This window comes from Sciurus carolinensis, chromosome 2, assembly GCF_902686445.1.
Source record: "Sciurus carolinensis chromosome 2, mSciCar1.2, whole genome shotgun sequence".
NCBI classification, from domain to species: Eukaryota; Metazoa; Chordata; class Mammalia; order Rodentia; family Sciuridae; genus Sciurus; species Sciurus carolinensis.
In genome coordinates, this window is record NC_062214.1 from 155,371,110 (window position 1) to 155,389,017 (window position 17,908).

General features: G+C 37.2%; 1 protein-coding gene across 1 annotated transcript; it reads left to right on the forward strand.

Moving 5' to 3' along the window:
- The first annotated feature begins 2,905 nt into the window (after positions 1 to 2,905).
- On the forward strand, positions 2,906 to 16,917 carry Mapk1ip1l (mitogen-activated protein kinase 1 interacting protein 1 like). Its single transcript, XM_047540478.1, has 4 exons — positions 2,906 to 3,041; positions 9,782 to 9,803; positions 10,467 to 11,174; positions 12,177 to 16,917. Exons 2-4 carry the CDS (start codon positions 9,786 to 9,788, stop codon positions 12,186 to 12,188), a joined length of 738 nt encoding a protein of 245 aa, XP_047396434.1. The 5' UTR covers positions 2,906 to 3,041; positions 9,782 to 9,785; the 3' UTR covers positions 12,189 to 16,917.
- Positions 16,918 to 17,908: the final 991 nt, after the last annotated feature.

Sequence of the window (17,908 nt, forward strand, 5' to 3'; positions counted from 1 at the left end):
ACTTCTTATAAAGAATGCTATAGTAATTAAAAATCCTTTAAAAAGTAAACAAGTGTGGCAGTAGGACCCATATCATTATGTAAATTATACTTTTTGTAAGAAAAAACAAAATTTTATCATTTATTCATGAGCCAAAGCCATTAAGAAGATAAATCAAGTTATCAACTTCCTGTGTCTGAAGTTTGGATCATTTTATAGATCCATGTATTAGAGCACTTCCTTCCTATGAAACAAAAACCTTGAGATCTCTGCTTTCATTAAAACTATTTCTCATCCCATTTGACTATAATCAGAATACGGTTTATATTTTGACTTTGGTAGAGCAAATTTTACAGGAAAGTAGATTTAATTATAATACATTCCTGCAGACAACAAAATAATGTAAAATAGCCTACCAATATAATTTATTTTATTTAGAAATATTAAGTAGTGCCCAAATGAGTAAGATTTTAAGTCAAGAAAATTTTTTGTTTCTATTTTGGAAAAGAATATTCTAATCATTTTTGTTTTAACATAATCAGTTTTACATTCACTTGTATTTCTAAGGAAAGAACAGAAAGCACAAAGAGTTTTTCTTTATTGATGACCTACTAGAAAAGGGCAGCGCTATGAATCTTTACTAAGACATTGAACACAAAAAAATGGAGGTAACTTAAAAATAGATTGGCTTGTAAGCAGACATATAAACTAATGGTTATAATAATAATTGAAATCCTTTCTCAAAGTTAGTCTTTTACTTTGTGATTTTGAACAGCTTACTCAATCTTAAATCTCCCTTTGCCTTAATTTCCTAAAAAGTCTAGGTAACAATACTTGTCATTTCACTTCCTGAAGGTTAATCTGTTGTTAAGAAGTGACCCGTGGAGCATACTTGAAAATAATTGCTATATGTACCCATAACATAATAATGTGATGGTAGGTTTTCAAATATTTCATTAGTAGACCCTACAGAATCACATTCACTTTTTGTAGTCTGTAATAGTACAATTTGAATTTATGGTTTAGACTGCAATTAGATGAACAATTGCAATTTCCTTTTGCTCTTCATAAGGTCTATGTAAAATTGATATTTGTCTTTTTAAGTTGATTACATTTGCAGGAAATAAAGATAATCATTTTGCCATGGTTATGATCAAATCTGAGCTGTCAGCCTTGAGAGCCATAGTGTAAAACTCAAGGAAATTACTAATATTATGCTTACTTTGATAGAATAAAATCTGTATAAGCCAAGTGCAAACAATATATACTTGAATATACAGAGTTTTAAGTAGTAACTTCACAAAACTACTCTTATCAGGCTTGTATGAGCCTCACGTTGTCCCTTTCCCCCAAAGTAGACACTTTCCACTTTTAGTTTTGATGTTGAATGTTTCTTCTTGGATGTGAGTTTAAACAATCTGATCTGAATAATTTTTCACTTAATTAAATCCTTATATGTGAAACGCAAAGACTTTGTGTTTTGTTTTAAAAATATGTCCTTACCTCACACATTCAATTTAGAATCTGAAAAGGAAAAATTTGAAAAGTCTGTTTCCTTACACACCTTCCATTTGTAATACACTTAGCTTTTATCAGTTTGGCTTCGAGAAGCAGAGGCCAAGATGCAATTATACCTGCAAGGTTTATTTGGGGTGAAACACTAAGGTTATAAGGGAAGGGAACAGAAGATAGAAGTCTTCCTATCATAATATTGCAAGTCTGACAACTGAGAGATTGAAAGGATTGAGCAGAACAGTTGAAAAAGTGCTGGATGGGGAATTTGTAAATAAGTAAGTGCTACTTGTAGACGTTATTCCGGTAGAACCTCCACCTTGCTCCATTACTGGCCCTTCGCAGGCAAGGAAAGGCTTTTGATACCCAAGGTCAGGGGTCAGGACTAAGGTGAGTTGAGAGGCATACCAATTGGGTGTGTATTTATGTGTGTGTGTAAATTTTTTTTTTAACCTAAAGGAGGTAACATTTTGATGCGAATATTTTAAAATTAGAATTGATAGGAAAAAAAAAAGATAGCAAGATATAAAAATTTTGCTATCAAGACCAGACTGTTACCCCAGACACTGCTGATTCACTGCCTCTTTTGAGGACAGGGTAGGTAGGTCTTTCACACTGGTAGTGTAATGTTTCAGAACTGTGCCTTCATCCCAAAATAGGACTACCCCAGTCTTATGCAAAGTTCTTCTATTGCTTCTTTTCCGATAAAAACTGCCTGTACTGGGAGTAGGTCCACTTGGTGTCATTTTTAAGAGGTTCACAATCAAAATGGCCACCAACTGACCCCTCGTGGCTTACACACACGGTAACTACGTACATTTTATATAAAAATAACGTATGTCTCGATGTGTTTTTATACACACATCACTATTATGACATTACTAGCTAGCAGATTCCTTGTCTGGAACGTGTGTCCATCTCCGGGGCCCGACAAAGTAGGTATTTAATGTTTATTCAAAAAGAACATGTGAGGAAATGCATTAATCCGGAAAAGTCTACAGACAGCTGTCCCTTTAGCAAACCATTTACACACGTCTCTTTCCTACACTGATCTTTTTAAGTCAGCTCAATCTTGTCGGGAGGGTCCGGGTCCTCGGTCAGGCCAGACCGAGTTCTACACCCGAAATGCCTGGAGTAGAGCATGGGGATCCAGAATCTGCCCTCAAGCCAACAAGATGGCAATTTTCATTGGGCTACCGTGAACACCGCCAGCCATAGGCGATGCTCCGAGTCCTTGGGACTCGAAAATCGGAAAGCTTTCCCGCCGCCCACCAAGAGAAAGCCGGCGCTTAGGAGCAGTTCCGCCGGCGCCCAGCAGGGGCCGAGCGCGGCTCGGTCCAGAAGCGCGGGCGGGGGCGGTGCGCTCGGCGCTTCCTGTTCCGGCGCCAGGAGGAGCCGCGCGCTGCTGTCGCTGCTGCCGCTGCTGTTGCTAGTGTTGCTAGTGTTGCTGCCGCCGCTGCCGTCAGTCAAGCTGCGCCTGATCCTTCAGCGTCTATTTCCCTCAGAACGATCGCCGCTGCTACATCCTGCTGCGGGCTCGATCTTGCCAGGTGAGGCTGCTTCGGCGCTCCTGGGGGTTGCGGAGGGGGCTGGGAGCTGAGATTGCGCGGTTGGCGGGCGCGGCAGCCGGGAGGCGGGCGCGGTAACCGAGGTGCCTTGAGTCATCTCCAGTGCGTAGGCCGTGGGCACGTTGCGGGGCCAGAACCTCTTGGCCCCCTTCGCTCGCGCTGCGGGCCGCTCCCCGGCCGCCCCCAGGGAGAAGGCGTCGGGGAACGCTGACGTCGCGCTCGACGGGCTTCTCCGCGCTTGACGTCAGGCCTGGCTGGGGCGGGGCGGAGCGGCAGCGGGCCGACCCCCCTCCCCCCTTCTCTGGCTGCGCGACCCGCTCCGTGGCCGGTTCGCTCCGGTTGATCCCGGACTCCCTTTGTTCGCTTGGCCCTGTCGGGCTTCCGGCCTTGTGCCCCTTAGCCGTGACCCCCGCTACCATCATTCCATTCAATAATTTCTAATAAAAAGGGAGAGAAAAGCCGGAATCGATACTTACAAGAATCTCTCAGCTTATTATCACCCGCTCAACTAGGGTTGCTACAGATGCATTAGATGACTACCCGTGACAAACTGCAAGTGCCAAGTTCTGCAACATTCGTTCAGTACTTAGAAGCACGTATTATGCATGGTCCCCCATAAATGTCCGGACCGTTTTTCTCTTTACCTTGAAAACGTCGTGCTCTTAATAGATGATGGTTCTAATGTCGAAGCACCAAATCAAATTGAACCGAAAAAATATTACAACCTAACTACTGGAGGTTGTAAAGCCCTGTTTTAAAACCGAATCCTCATTACGGGCTATGCCCGTAAGTTTTTTCAGAAGTTTTTCGTAAGTTCTTTGTTCAGTAGTGCTTTTGGGGCAGGAAGAATAGAAATTTTTCTAGTTATTGGTGCTTCTGAGCGCCTTATGCAAAACTAATTTGCTTTAGAAACTTTTGAGTTGTATATGTTGGTATATTCTTTTCTTTCCAGGAGGAATTGTAAATGCCCATCCCCAGTCTGCCAGTATGTTTTGGGATCCAGAAATCTTTATATTTTATTTTTAAAAGACTGGGCTATAGAAGAGAGGTAACACCCCCTTACAATTGGGGTAGCACCCCATGATCTTAACATTAATATTTTCGCAGTGTCTGGGACTGTACCTCCGTGGCAGAGTGTTTTCCTAGGTTCGATTCTGGGCCCTGAAAATAGATTGTACAGGATTGGGTGTAAATATTCAATCTATGTGGGAATTAATAAAAACCATGAATAGCTTCAAGTCAGAGTTAGCCATCAAATAAGTTTTGTGCCAAATTTAGGAGAGTCATTAAAACTGTTTCTGAATTGAGAACAGCAGATAAAGGTTTATGGAGGATAGCGGTTGTAAAAGTTACTGTTAGTTGAGGTTTTGCTCTATACCAGGCAGAGATTTCGTAATTTATTTTATATAAGTCACATAGCAAATTAGTGAGGTGAATGCTATTCCTGTCTCCCTTTACCTTTGAGATTTGGAAAGTTGTACTTGGCCCGAGTCCAGCCAACTAGTAAAGTGCTGCAGTTTCATCTAGACAATGTACTCTTCTAATTTTATGCTATATTGTTCGTATACAAAGGAAGACAAGAGAAATTGGCATTTCTTGCCAACCCACTATTTTCCAAGCATGATTTTAGTCCCCATACAGTTTTATTGAGTCATTGTACATTGATGAAGTAACAGGTCAATTCAAGTAAACTGATTTTTAAGTGAAATGAGTCAAACCCTTGTCTAAGTATTTTCTTCTTAAATTTTCATATCTCTCTTTTTGCTTGCTGTATCCTGGCAAATCTGAACTGCTTGTGCTTCCTCACAGATTCTCTGGCCTCTCTCCCAACTTTTGTACAAACTGCTCTCCTTCCCCAGAACTCATCCTAATACAACTTTCTACTCTCTTACTTTTCTCTTGTAGTCTGCAGAAACACCGCTTCTCAGGAATATTCATGCCACAGTAATTTCCCCACAGCCCAGCAGTGCTACCATTTATGTTCCAGAAAGTAACTGAATAACTGTAAATGGTATTACTGGGAATTTTAAGTGCTCAAAACTTTTTTCCATCCCACTCTCTTGAATTGCCCAGTGTAAAAAATGGAATATAGCCTTATAAATTTGCTAATAAAAATTAGCATATGTTCTAATTTAGAATTTGTTTCCGATACAGTATAACCTTCCTATGCTAAACAAATGAATACAAAAATTCTGATTTACCTTAGCTCTCCGTTTTTTTGTTTTGTGGTACTGGGGATTGAACCTGAATGTGTGCTACATGCCTGGCTTTTTTTTTTTTTTTTTTTTTTGGTTTTTTTTTTTTTTTTTTTTGGTTTTAAGAGACAGAGTGTTAAGTTGCAGGGCTGGCCTTGAACTTGTGATTTTCTTGCCTCATCCTCTGCAGTGTCTGGGATTATAGTCACCACACCTGGTTTATCTTCTCTTGATAAATATTGTATGGTACTTTATATAATTCTTTTTAATTATCTGTGAGGTATCTATGAATTATAGGAAAATGGTCTCTTGTTTAATAGTTTGCATTTGTTGAAAGGATTGATATCCAGATCTCTTAACCGTATAGTTTCATACTATTTATCACTCCATCACAATTTGATGTCCCTCTGAATTATTACTTGTCCTTGTAGCTAGTAATTTTATGGAATTCATCTTTCTTAAATTTCTAAAATTTGTTATTCCCTCTAAAGACCTTAGGTGTTAATGAAATGATTTTACTTTTTTAGTGTATGTCAAAAGAAATTTTGTACTCTATCTGAAATTACTATTCTTGCTGCTCAGAAAAGAAGGGTTTTTCAAATAATCAGTAGATTGTGCCATAAAAATGTAATGGAAATTGTTGAAAGTAATAGTTTTAAATTAAGCCAGAAAGGAAGAATGAAAACATTTCTTGACTATAAACTTTTTTTTGGACAAATTCAAGCTTACATTGGCTTCATCTTAATAATTAGCATAGTTCAGCTCTTTTAGAATAGCTGTTTAGAAAATCTGTTTTCATATTCTGTAACTTTACTTATGTTGAATTACTGATGTCCCAACTCTTTATTCTCTTAACCTTTTTTTTTTACATGAAACTATAACCTAGAGAGCAAGTTGGAATTGCTTCCAGTTAACATGAACACTTTATTTTAAGCATGAAGAGCAGGTTGATTTACTAAGGCAGTGAGGAAGAACAGGAAGTGACCTATTCCTAATTCCGTTGATCTGGGCTTCGTTATTTCAACACTTAATTTAAAAACTTTAAAACTAGAGTTGTGAATCTGTTTGAGTTTGTTAAGTAATTTATATTTATGAAATTCTTTAACTAGTTAACTGAATATTATGTTTTTCAAACACTAAGAGGGAAGGAATAATTCTGGAAACTTGATCAACAAGACCATATGAAATTGGAATGGGTCACTTTGGTAAGATTCTTTGCTCCAGAATTAATGTGAATCTTGATACGGAACCATTTTGTTTCAGAAATGCTCACTATATTTGAAAAGTATGCCAGTCTTATATAAACTTTAAACTTATCATACATTGGTAGTTTTTTCTGACATTGATCCTTGTGAGTTCTATTGTGTAATGTGATTTTAGTGAGACACAAACCTTGATGTTGGAATGAATGGATAATTATGTTTGCAATATATTCAAAGTGTGGTTTTGGTATTTTGAATAAAAAGCAAGGAGATTATTCCTCATGATAAATTATAATTAAAAATAAAACCTTTAAGAAAGCAAGATGGCTCAATATTAAAAAGTCTATTCGTGTGATTTAACTGTATTAATAGGTCAAAGGATAAACTGAGGTCAACTCATTAGATACTGAAAGGTCTTCAAAAAAATTGTCTTAAATTTTTTTTAGGTAGGAAAATAGCAATAAATGAGTCTAGTAACAGGCATAAATAAAATTTTCCTTACTGTAATTTTTTAAAATCTAAAACTAAAAATGAGACTCATACTTCATCATTAGAAGCATTTCCAGGAGAGTTGGGAACAAGATCAATGTGTTCCTGTCATCATTTGACATTTCATTGTTGAAACCCTAATTGAGGCAAAAGGTAGAAGAGCCATAAATATTGGAAAGAGAAGGTAAAATTATAATTATCAGGAATCCCCAAAGAATCAACTGAAAAACATTTAGGAATAAGATAATTTAATGATGTCACTGCTTATGAAAATAATACACTAAGATTTTAAAAACCTTTCCCATATATATAAATAACCAATTAGAAAATATAATGGAGAAGAGCCTATTTACAACCACAAAAAAAAAGTTTACAGAAATCTCTTTTGTAAGAAATATGTAGGAGATCTGATCAAGAAAACAAACTAAACCAGGTTAGCTGGTGCATTCATTCATCCCAGCTAATGGAGGCTGAGACAGGAAGATTGTGTGAGCACACTAGTTCAGTACCAACCTTGACAACATAGGGAGACCCTGGCTCAAAGAGAAAAGAAAAAAGGCATATCTTGAAAGAAAGGCCTATTTTGTTCTCAAATGAGGTTTGACATTTTAAATATCTCAAATATCCCTTTGATTAATCTGTAAATTTAATGCATTTCCAATGAGAACACCAACTTTTTTTTTTAACACAATAATAATGGAAAAAATAAACGTGAGAATATTCAGGAACATCTGGGGAAAGCAGGATAGCTGACCTTAAGTTTTGTTTTAAAAATGCTACTACATACAGATCAGTAGAAAAGAATAGAGTCCACCAGATCTGAGGGAAGTGATTGAGGCTTTGTTTGTTAGGAACTTAGGCTCTGGTGTCAGACTATATGTGGGTTTGACCCCTTCTCTACTTGTCACTACTCTGAGACTTTAAAAAATGGTAACTTACTAAGCTTCCTTTTCTCCAGCTGTAAACTGGGGGTGATAATTGAATTTGCATTAGAGAAGTAAAGACTTTGAGCATTCAGTGATAAACATTCCACAAATAATAGTTGTAGCAGCAATAAAGTCTTAAATGTAGTTTAATTGGTTGAGAAAGCTAGGTTATTTAGCAATTATTTCTTGGAAGAATTTTAAATTTTAAACAGTTTAAACCATAAACATATAATTTTCTTTTTAATCTTGGAGTGGAGAAGGCCTTCATAAATATATCACAAAATCCAGAAGTCATACATAGGGAAAAATTAAAACTTTTATACCAAAAAATGCCATTTAAGGAGTCTACAGTGAAAAGGAACTAGGTGTAAAAAATTTTTGTCTCATATATGACAGCTAATTTCCTTACTATCTTACAAACCAGTGGGGCAGAGGGGAATGTGGTACCACTAAGTAATGAAATTCTCAATGGCAAAAAGAGTATCTTCTCTCTGATTCTATTCATGCAGAGTTAAAGAACAAGCAGAAGTAAACCCAGAAGTGATGGTAGGGAACAGGTGATTGGAACAGGAGCATAAGTAAATTTTCTGAAGTGATAGAAAACATTCTATATCTTATTTGGGTTGGTTGCAGGGGATATACAATGGTCAGATCTTCTTAAACTGAACATTGAAGATTTTTGCATTTTATTGAGTGTTAATTATATTTCACTTCTAAAATGGTGGGGCTCGACTATATAGCTCAGTGGTAGAGCACTTATCTAAAAGCCCCAGGTTCAATCCCCAGCACTGCAAAAAATAAAAAAATTTAAATCTGCTAAATGTGGTCCAATGATGACAACAAATTCACAGAAAAAGAAAGGTAAATTAAGTAGTATTAAAAAGTTATTCTTACAGGGCCTGTGGCACACACCTATAATCCCAGCTGCTCAGGAGGCTGAGGCAAGAGAATTATAGGTTCAAAGCTAGCCTCAGCAACTTTGCAAGACCCTGTCTCAAAATAAAAACAATAAAAAGGACTGAGGATGTGGCTCAGTGCTTAGGTGCCCCTGATTTCAATCCCTGGTACCAAAAAAATAAAAAAGTTACTCTACCTTCCACTTATGTAAGTTAAAATGTGATGCCAATTTTTAATCTGTCATGATTTTAAATGATTTATAGCCAGGCATGGTGGTGTACACCTGTAATCCCAGGGATTTGGGAGGCTGAGACAAGAGGATCACAAGTTCAGTGCCAGCCTCAGCAACTTAGTGAGACTGTCAAAAAATAAAAAGGACTGGAACCACTGGGAAAATGCTTGTGGAACATCCCTGAGTTTAATCCCCAGTAACACACACACACACACACAGACACACAAATACACAAATGACATATAAATTTAATAATATCCAGAGAGAGAGGGGTGACAATGTAAATTGAGATCTATTTCTCAAATAGTTAACTTTTGACTCTAAATTCCACTCATGGTACTTTTATATGATAATACATGCTCACACATAAGCAGAGTTAAGTATTCAGACATGTTCACTACACCATTGTTACAAGCTAAACTGCTACAGAAATCAGAACTTAAACTAAAGTGTGGATCAGACTGGGCTTCATGGTATGTACTTGTTGTCCCAGCTACTTGGGAGGCACAACAGGAGGATTGCTTGGGTCTGGGAGTTGGAGACCAGCCTGGGCAACACGGAAACCTCCTTGCTTTATAGTCGTTCTTACATGATGTGCAGCCATTAAAAGGGATTAAGTTGATAGAGCTATATGAACTTGTATGGAAAATTTTTCCTATAAAGAAGAACACAAAATAAAATGATGATTCCCTGTAAGTAAAAATAATGTATTTATAGAAACTTCCCGAGACTATGTAAGAAATGATAAACACTGATTTTGAAATTTTCTTTCTTTCTTTAGGAAAATGTCTGATGAATTTTCGGTAAGTTGATGTTTATCCTTGGTGAGTTTTTTTCGGCTCTTGAGGAAAACATGATCTGCTCTAAAAAGATGCTTGGATTTTTTTGGCATGTGATTTTAATAGGTGATTTACCTTTATTTACGGAGATACAGCATGTTTGAAAGTGTATCCAGAAGTGTTTGTGAGTCTTCTCTTTTACCCTTTATAGTAGTGGTAATCTCAACATTTACTGAAAATTATCTTATAGCAGGCACTATGTTCACTGCATTACATAAAGTATCTTACTTTACCCTCAAATTAACCCTGAAACTGTTTTTGAAAATAAGAAACTCAGAGGGCAGGTGACTTATTGGAAGTAAACCAGAATTTAAATCCAGATCTTGACTCTAAATTCTATTTTCTTAATGACTCTGGTGTATTAATACAGCACAGAAATGAAGCATAGTATAATTATATTTAGAGAAGTTGAACTTCTGAAAAATTTGCACTGTAAATTTGATAATCAAGGTATCACCTCAAGTTTTATATTAAATGGTGTAGTTTTTCAAATGAATAGCTTAAGTTTCGAAGATGCTATTGAAGTTTGTAATCCCTCACTCTGTGGTTTACTAATCTGTTTGAGATTATAATCCTGTTGACTTTTCCTAGATAAGACAAATAAGACATATTTGTTTTGTATTCCAGTTGGCAGATGCGCTACCTGAACACTCCCCCGCCAAAACCCCTGCTGTGAGCAATACAAAACCTGGTCAGCCTCCTCAGGGCTGGCCAGGTTCCAACCCTTGGAATAACCCAAGTGCTCCACCTTCTGTGCCATCTGGACTCCCACCAAGTGCAACACCCTCCACTGTGCCTTTTGGACCAGCACCAACAGGAATGTATCCCTCCGTGCCTCCCACCGGACCACCTCCAGGACCCCCAGCACCCTTTCCTCCTTCTGGACCATCATGCCCCCCACCTGGTGGTCCTTATCCAGCCCCATCTGTGCCAGGCCCTGGCCCCACAGGGCCCTATCCTACACCAAATATGCCCTTTCCAGAGCTACCTAGAGCATATGGTGCACCCACAGATCCATCTGCAGCTGGTCCTTTAGGTCCATGGGGATCCATGTCTTCTGGACCTTGGGCACCAGGAATGGGAGGGCAGTATCCTACTCCTAATATGCCATATCCATCTCCAGGGCCATATCCCACTCCTCCTCCTCCCCAGGCACCAGGGTCAGCACCACCTGTTCCATGGGGCACTGTGCCACCAGGAGCCTGGGGACCACCAGCACCATATCCTGCCCCTGCAGGATCGTATCCCACACCAGGACTCTATCCTACTCCCAATAATCCTTTTCAAGTGCCTTCAGGACCTTCTGGTGCTCCACCAATGCCTGGTGGCCCCCATGTGAGTGTTCAATTTATTACTTCACATGTGCTAGTAGTTTCATAAGCACGACTGAAAGATTGCTTCTTCCCAGTTCTGGATGGAAGATTAGAGGCTTTGAAAACTTTTAAAGGTTGCAAATATATCAAATGAGTAAATTTGAAAACTTTAGATACAGTATTTAAAAGGTTAAGAGCAAAAGTGTTCCTGGTACTAAAAATAGAAAAATTTCCCAAAGATCTCTAAAGGGTTTATAACATAGTGAATGATGTTCTCAACAGCATCCTTTGATAAACTCTGAGATGCATTTAATTGGACCGTTTTGTTGTGGTTTATATCTCAATATTATTTTATAGCATCACACTAAAGCATAGTTTAATAAAAGCAATTTCTTCCTGTCTGGCTTGATATGGAGGGAGAGTGCTTGAGAACCTGATGCTGAGTATGTAACAGACATTGCCCATCTTTCAGGCAACTCCCCTAGTGTTTCTCAGCCAAAGTTTTGTTTGATTCCTAGCAGCATGGAGCTCGAGATTATACTACTCTCCTCATTGTGAGTTAAATGTAATACGTCTTTCTTTACTGTCAGTCAAACTGAAATAGGGCTGACATTTTAGTTGAGGAGTCTATTGGGTATATGACTAGGAAAAAAAAAAAAAGTACCCTACTCCTGTGAGGTAAGCCAAGTGAGTATCCAGAGTCAAGATTCTCCTTACAGGAAGCGGGGGAAGAAAAGAAAGAAAGAAAAAGATCTGTTGACCCACAAGATAACTAACCAGATCTCCACCTAAATTAAATGCCCACCTCAGCTGTAAAAACTTCATTAGTATAACTTTTGCTATATATATTCTCTGAAAACTTTTTTTTTTTTTTTTTTTTTTTTTTGGCTAATTGTATACCATAGTAAATGAGATGACTTGCTATTTGGGTTTATTAAGCAATAAATTTATTTTAAGCCACAGGAGTTAATAATAAACTCCATTTATAAAATCAGAAGTTGACTTTTTCTTTTTTCTGTTGCAGTCTTACCATTAAGTTAACAGTGGATGAAGAGATGGCGCTTTGCTTTTTGAAGTACATATATATGCATGTGAATGCATATATAAAAATTGCTGGTTTCACTATTCTTAGAGGGCATTCATGAAAGAACAACTCTTGCACCTCTCAGAAGATATCTGCCTCTTGGATGTGTAGTACAGAACATAGAAGATAAAAACATAGAAGTAAATCATTCAGGTGTGATTTTATTTGGTTTTCATGGGGGGGGGAAGTGATTAAATTGAATAACTCTTTGATACGATTTGTTTAAATTATGAAACTACACATTTAGAAATCTAAGATGATATGAATTATTGTTAAAATATTTTGCCAATGAAGTTGCAGATTCTAGGTATTTTTCTATAATCACTCCCCTCCCCAAATAAACTTCAAAAACAATCACATTATAATTTAAACAAATGATGCCTCTGAACATTTTGAGCTGCTTTGTGTGATAAATAAACGTAGTCCTCTTATGGTTTTATTTTGGATATACATTTTAAAACTAATTATTGTTGGATATTGAGTTCATTCTCCAGCCACTGCTCATTTTTATCCTCAAATATTTAGTAAAAACTTGTGATTTGTTTTATTTTTGCCATGTGGATCATATAACTCAACTCTAAAATCTGCCTTTATGAAAACTAATTTTATTTTGCATGGCTGGGAATAGAGCCCAGGGCCTCACACATGTTAAATGCCCCCACTCGGCTACACCCATAGCCCTAACTCTTTTTTTTTTTTTTTTTTTCTTTTTAATCCACTCAGAGAGATATGTAAATTACATTCTTGGAGAGCTGATATCTGTTTGTATTACTTTAGGATGAATTATAAGTTATGCATATTGCTTTGGGAAGAGCTCAAGGAAAGAATTGTTTTGGGTTAAACCTCAAACCAAATTGCTTCATTGCAACAAGTAGTTTTCGTTCCCACCAAACCTGAGGCATATCTTCTGCCCAGACCATTCCCTGAAGTCTCCCTCCACCCCCCAGTTCTTTAGAAGGAATACATCTCTAATGACTCCCTTATATAGAAAACTGGCACACACTGGGGAGTCTGTTATCAGATCATATAGAATATATAGCAGTTATGTTTGGAGAACTTTAAGTCATAGAGACATGACTGTTCTCTTTGTACAAGTGTGAATCAAAAATGTTTCTGTCTTTCAGAGTCTGGTTAAGCTATGTCATTGTCTCCTGCATAGTTTCCTGAATCTGTAAAGTATTTATGGCTAACAGTTAAGTTCTGTATTTGTTGTCAGGGAGATAAGTGGAATTGAGTACCATTTTTGAAAACATTATCTTATACAGTGAAAATAATAAATTGTAGATCTCTGCAACTGAGTTTAAAGCAGTGTGACTGTGTTGCTTAAATATTGTTTATAACTACCAAAACAGCTTTGGTTGCTTTTTGGCACCTTGCCTTTAAATCAGTCTTAGATTTGGGATAGATCTGACTTTATTTATCAAGTAACATTTTGAAATTTTGAATGTATCCATTGGGTTACTAAAATATATTGTGGATTTCTCAAATGAATATAGAAAAGATTTATGCTGGAGCTCTGTTTTTTATTTGAAATAAAATATTCAGTAGTTTATTTCTCCAGTAATTAAAATGTCAAGAATGCCTAGAGCTGCCAGTTTAATGATTTGATAGCTACCTCCTTTTAAGAAAAGAATATGGTCACCTTTTGAAAGGAACATCAGCATTTAAACCTCCCTTATTTTAAGCAGGTGATAGATTCAAGCTTTCAGAATTGGCAAAGGTAGAAACTAATTTATTTAGATGTCTTCAGACTGGGAAATGTTCTTAGCTCTTACATAGTGGCAAGAGTAGTCTTTTGTTGTTGTCGTTCTTTCAGTTCTTTATAAGGACAGGTAGTAGCTATCTATTCACAAGACTCTTAGGACCTTGGTCAAAATAGTCTCCAGTCTGCAAAACAAGTAACCTTAGGTATCATAGCCTAAATCATCAGTCAGTATTCAGCTGTCAGTGAACTGGAAGGATAAGATAGGAAAATGAGATAGCAGCAAAGATACCTCTATTCATAGTTATTTTGACTGACCCAAATTGAGATTACTCCAGCTTTAGGTGAAATTTTTAATGTAACACCACTAAAAAAGGTAGCAAGTGTGGAAATCTGTAATTGTGGAGTCCATTTATTACAGGAAAAAATCTTTTGCTAAAGAATTTGAAGGGCCATGAAGCCAAGATTTGAAGTAACTACTCCTAAATGTATTTAATAACGTTGAAGTAACTACTCCTAAATGTATTTAATAACATTGCTAGTGACCCATAGTGCCATTTTAACTATGACTTTGTTTCCAAGGACTTTATGACTGGTACTTCGATCTTTGTAGAACTCATTTCTCCAATTGTCCAGGGTTTGCAGTGGGGATGTCTCAATTCTTGTGGGTACTCTGGGCCAAAAGATTATAGGTTTAGGGTGGAAATAAGAAAAGCAAAAGTTTCAGTAAACAAATGAGGAAATAGCATATGGGATTTTCCTCTTTGTAGGAGAATAATGCTTTTAAAACAAGTCATACCTGATGTAATGGCACATGCCTGTAACCCCAGTGACTTGGGCGGCTGAGGCAAGAGATCTCAAGTTTGAGGCCAACCTCAGCAACTTAAACCCTATCTAAAAAAGAGTTGGGGATGTAGCTCAATGGTAAAGAGCCCCTAGTTGAAATCCTCAGTACCATAAATAAATATATAAATAAAACAAGTCAGGCTAGGCCAAGATTGGTTTATGGAAAAACGTTGGCAAGCATATTTGGTCTTAAGGGATACACATCAAATATGATATGTTTACATTTGGGTTTCATATAAGAATTTCTAAATAAATTTGATAAAAATAATTGGACTATGTTCAGGAATAATGGTGTTCTGGAGTTAGAATCCTTTTTTAAGTTTTAAAATATTGAATCCACAAATAACCTTGAAAAACAGAAACCTAGACCTTAGATCCCACTCACACACAATTATTAAAAATTCAATACTCCTTAAAGGAGGACTTCATCCAGGCATGGTGGCACATTCCTGTAATCTCAGTGACTCAAGAAGCTGCAGCAGGAGGATCTCAATTTCAAAGCCAGCCTAAGCAATTTAGGGAGACTCTGTCTCAAAACTTTAAAAGTGTAGGGTATGTGGCTTAGTGATTAAGTGCCCCTGGGTTCAATCCCCAGCACCTAAATAATAAATAATGAAGGATTTTCAAAAATACGTGGACTTGTCCAGGTCTCACCTGCCACCTTTTCATGCTTTTGAAGATGCTGTTTACAGCTCTGACTTATTGTGTAAAGAATATATTGATTATTCAGGAATAAACATTTTTTAATTAGCCAAGAACCATCTTCCTTATTTGTCCATTTTGCCATTGTTTTCAGTAGAGAATAATAGTTCAAAGAAGCAAAGAGGTAAATTTTTGGCCTAAGTCACAATTACAATGAAATATTTTCTATAAGTCAGTTTGCCCATGATATACATTACCTCAGAAATAATTAGTGCTGCCTTTTATCCTCAAATGTACAGTTTTTGAATCTTGGTATAGGTGAAAATAACTCTACTTAAAGTTTCCATTAAGACTGGTTTGCATATCAGTCCGTTGCCTGCACTTCTAAATAATCAGTGCCAGTGTCTTTCTCACCCCAGGTGAGGTAGAACCAGCTTCATCAAATGCCAGGTCACAGATTTCAGAAGTTACACACAGACCTTCAAGTATTACCATTATTTGAAAAGCGTAAACCTAAATTTGGAAAAATCACTAATAAAGTGCTTAGAAAATGGTGGGCATCCTTCAAGGGAAGACTATAATCTTAGTAAAGCAATATTATTAAAAGACAGACATTGTTCTTTTTATTTTCAGAATTCTGCCAAGGGAAACAAAAATTGCCAATAAAATAACCAGTATTAAAATTGCATGCAAACTTCTGGCTATAGAAAACATCTGAGGGCTGTGTTCATTCAGCAGACACTTATACGTCTGATCAGGTGCTATGCCAGAGGCCAGAGAGTTGCAAGCAAATCCCAGTCCTTGAGGGGGTCCTAGTCTAGGGATGACCTTACAGAATTCATTAGTACACTCATTATTAGTTACCTATTATAAGAATATTTTAGGAGAGCTGCTGTTGGAAATTACAAATCACGTTTTGGAGCATTTTAAAGGACAGCGGGTGTGATGACCTTATTTTTGTTTTTTTTTTTTTTTTAACTTAGAAAACATGTTTCCAGAAGTTAGTGTTGATCAATGTAGCTATTTGAGTGTGCAGAGTAATAGGGTGTTTTCCCCCCTCAGACTTCCTCTGGTTAAAGGCACTTTCCACTGCCTGTCACTGATTAGCAGGTACAAATTTGTTGTCATTAAGTAAACTTGATTTATGTGTGCTCTACAAAGGTTTTTTGTAACTTTTCTTAAAATTGTGATTTTTTTCATTGACTTAATGACAAACTTAATGTATGTAATTGTCTATGCATTTTAAGTTACACTGCCTAAAATGTGATTTAAGACATATACATTTGTTTGTATTATGAACTGTAAGCAATCTGAGATGTTAGGTTTTATCACCTGCTGCTGTATCTGTAAACAAAGACAAATGTTGCTTTAAGAAGTAATTATAATTAGGAGTAGGCTATGGATGTGATACTTGATATTTTTTAAGATAAACTTGTTTGCTTTTGTGTATTATACCTGAAAGCTTTTTTTAAAAAATGTATTTTCATGGTTTTACAGTTTTCCCACGTATTTATTCTCCAGGCCCAATTCTGGGCTTCCCTGAGAAGTCTTGAGTCTAATTAACTACCGATTTATTGTCATAAAGAAAACAAGGCCTAGAGATCCCTGTGTGTGTGACCTGCGTTCACTCAGGAATTTAGACTGGCTGCCTGGAAAGAGCCCTTCCTCCATAAACCCCTTTTAGAAACACGGTGTCCCCTGTGACAGTACCTTTCCTCCCTTCAAGGCTGGGCCACTCTTTGTAACCAGATTATCTCTGCAAAGTCAGAACCTTCTCACTCCTCCCCAATTGCCAGCACCCCGCCCACTCTTAAAAAACCATAACTACTTTGGCTGTCACTGCTGCACGTTTAGTGAGGGTCATTTTAAACCTGGGATAGTTGACCATTTCCCACAGGAGTTTCTTGGAACTCCAATGTGAGGATTAACAAATAATTTGCAGTCCAGTCTACTATTGGAAGAGATTTCTTCTCTCAGCCTTGTAACTGAACAAAAGGCAACTCTGCTCTCCTGTGTTTCCTGACCCAGGTGGGTCCTTTTTTACCACCATATTAATACTCCTAGCATCAGGCCTCTTGCAACATCTCTAAATCAAAATGGAATCCTATTAGTTACCTCTCTTAAAAAAGACACGCAATAGAATTCTAGTGCCAGAAGAGAACTAGGGCTGTCCCAGGGAGTTTATTCCTGTAGCATTTAAACCTTTTCCCTCATTTGGACAAATAAAGTAATTTCTTTTCATGCTTGCAGTGCCCTGCGGTTCTAGAACTCAGGAAACTATCAAATGAGTAAAGTTTAGTCTCCCCACTGCATTTACTAGAACAATTCCACTTTTATGCATTTTACTCACTGATAAATTAGAGTGGAAGGAAAATTAAAAACTGCTATTGAAGATGCTAGTTGAGGTTTGCTTAAATAATTTATAGTCACAGGTTCCCAAGTAGAGTAGAATCTGAGGCCATCCAGGATCCTGACCCTAACC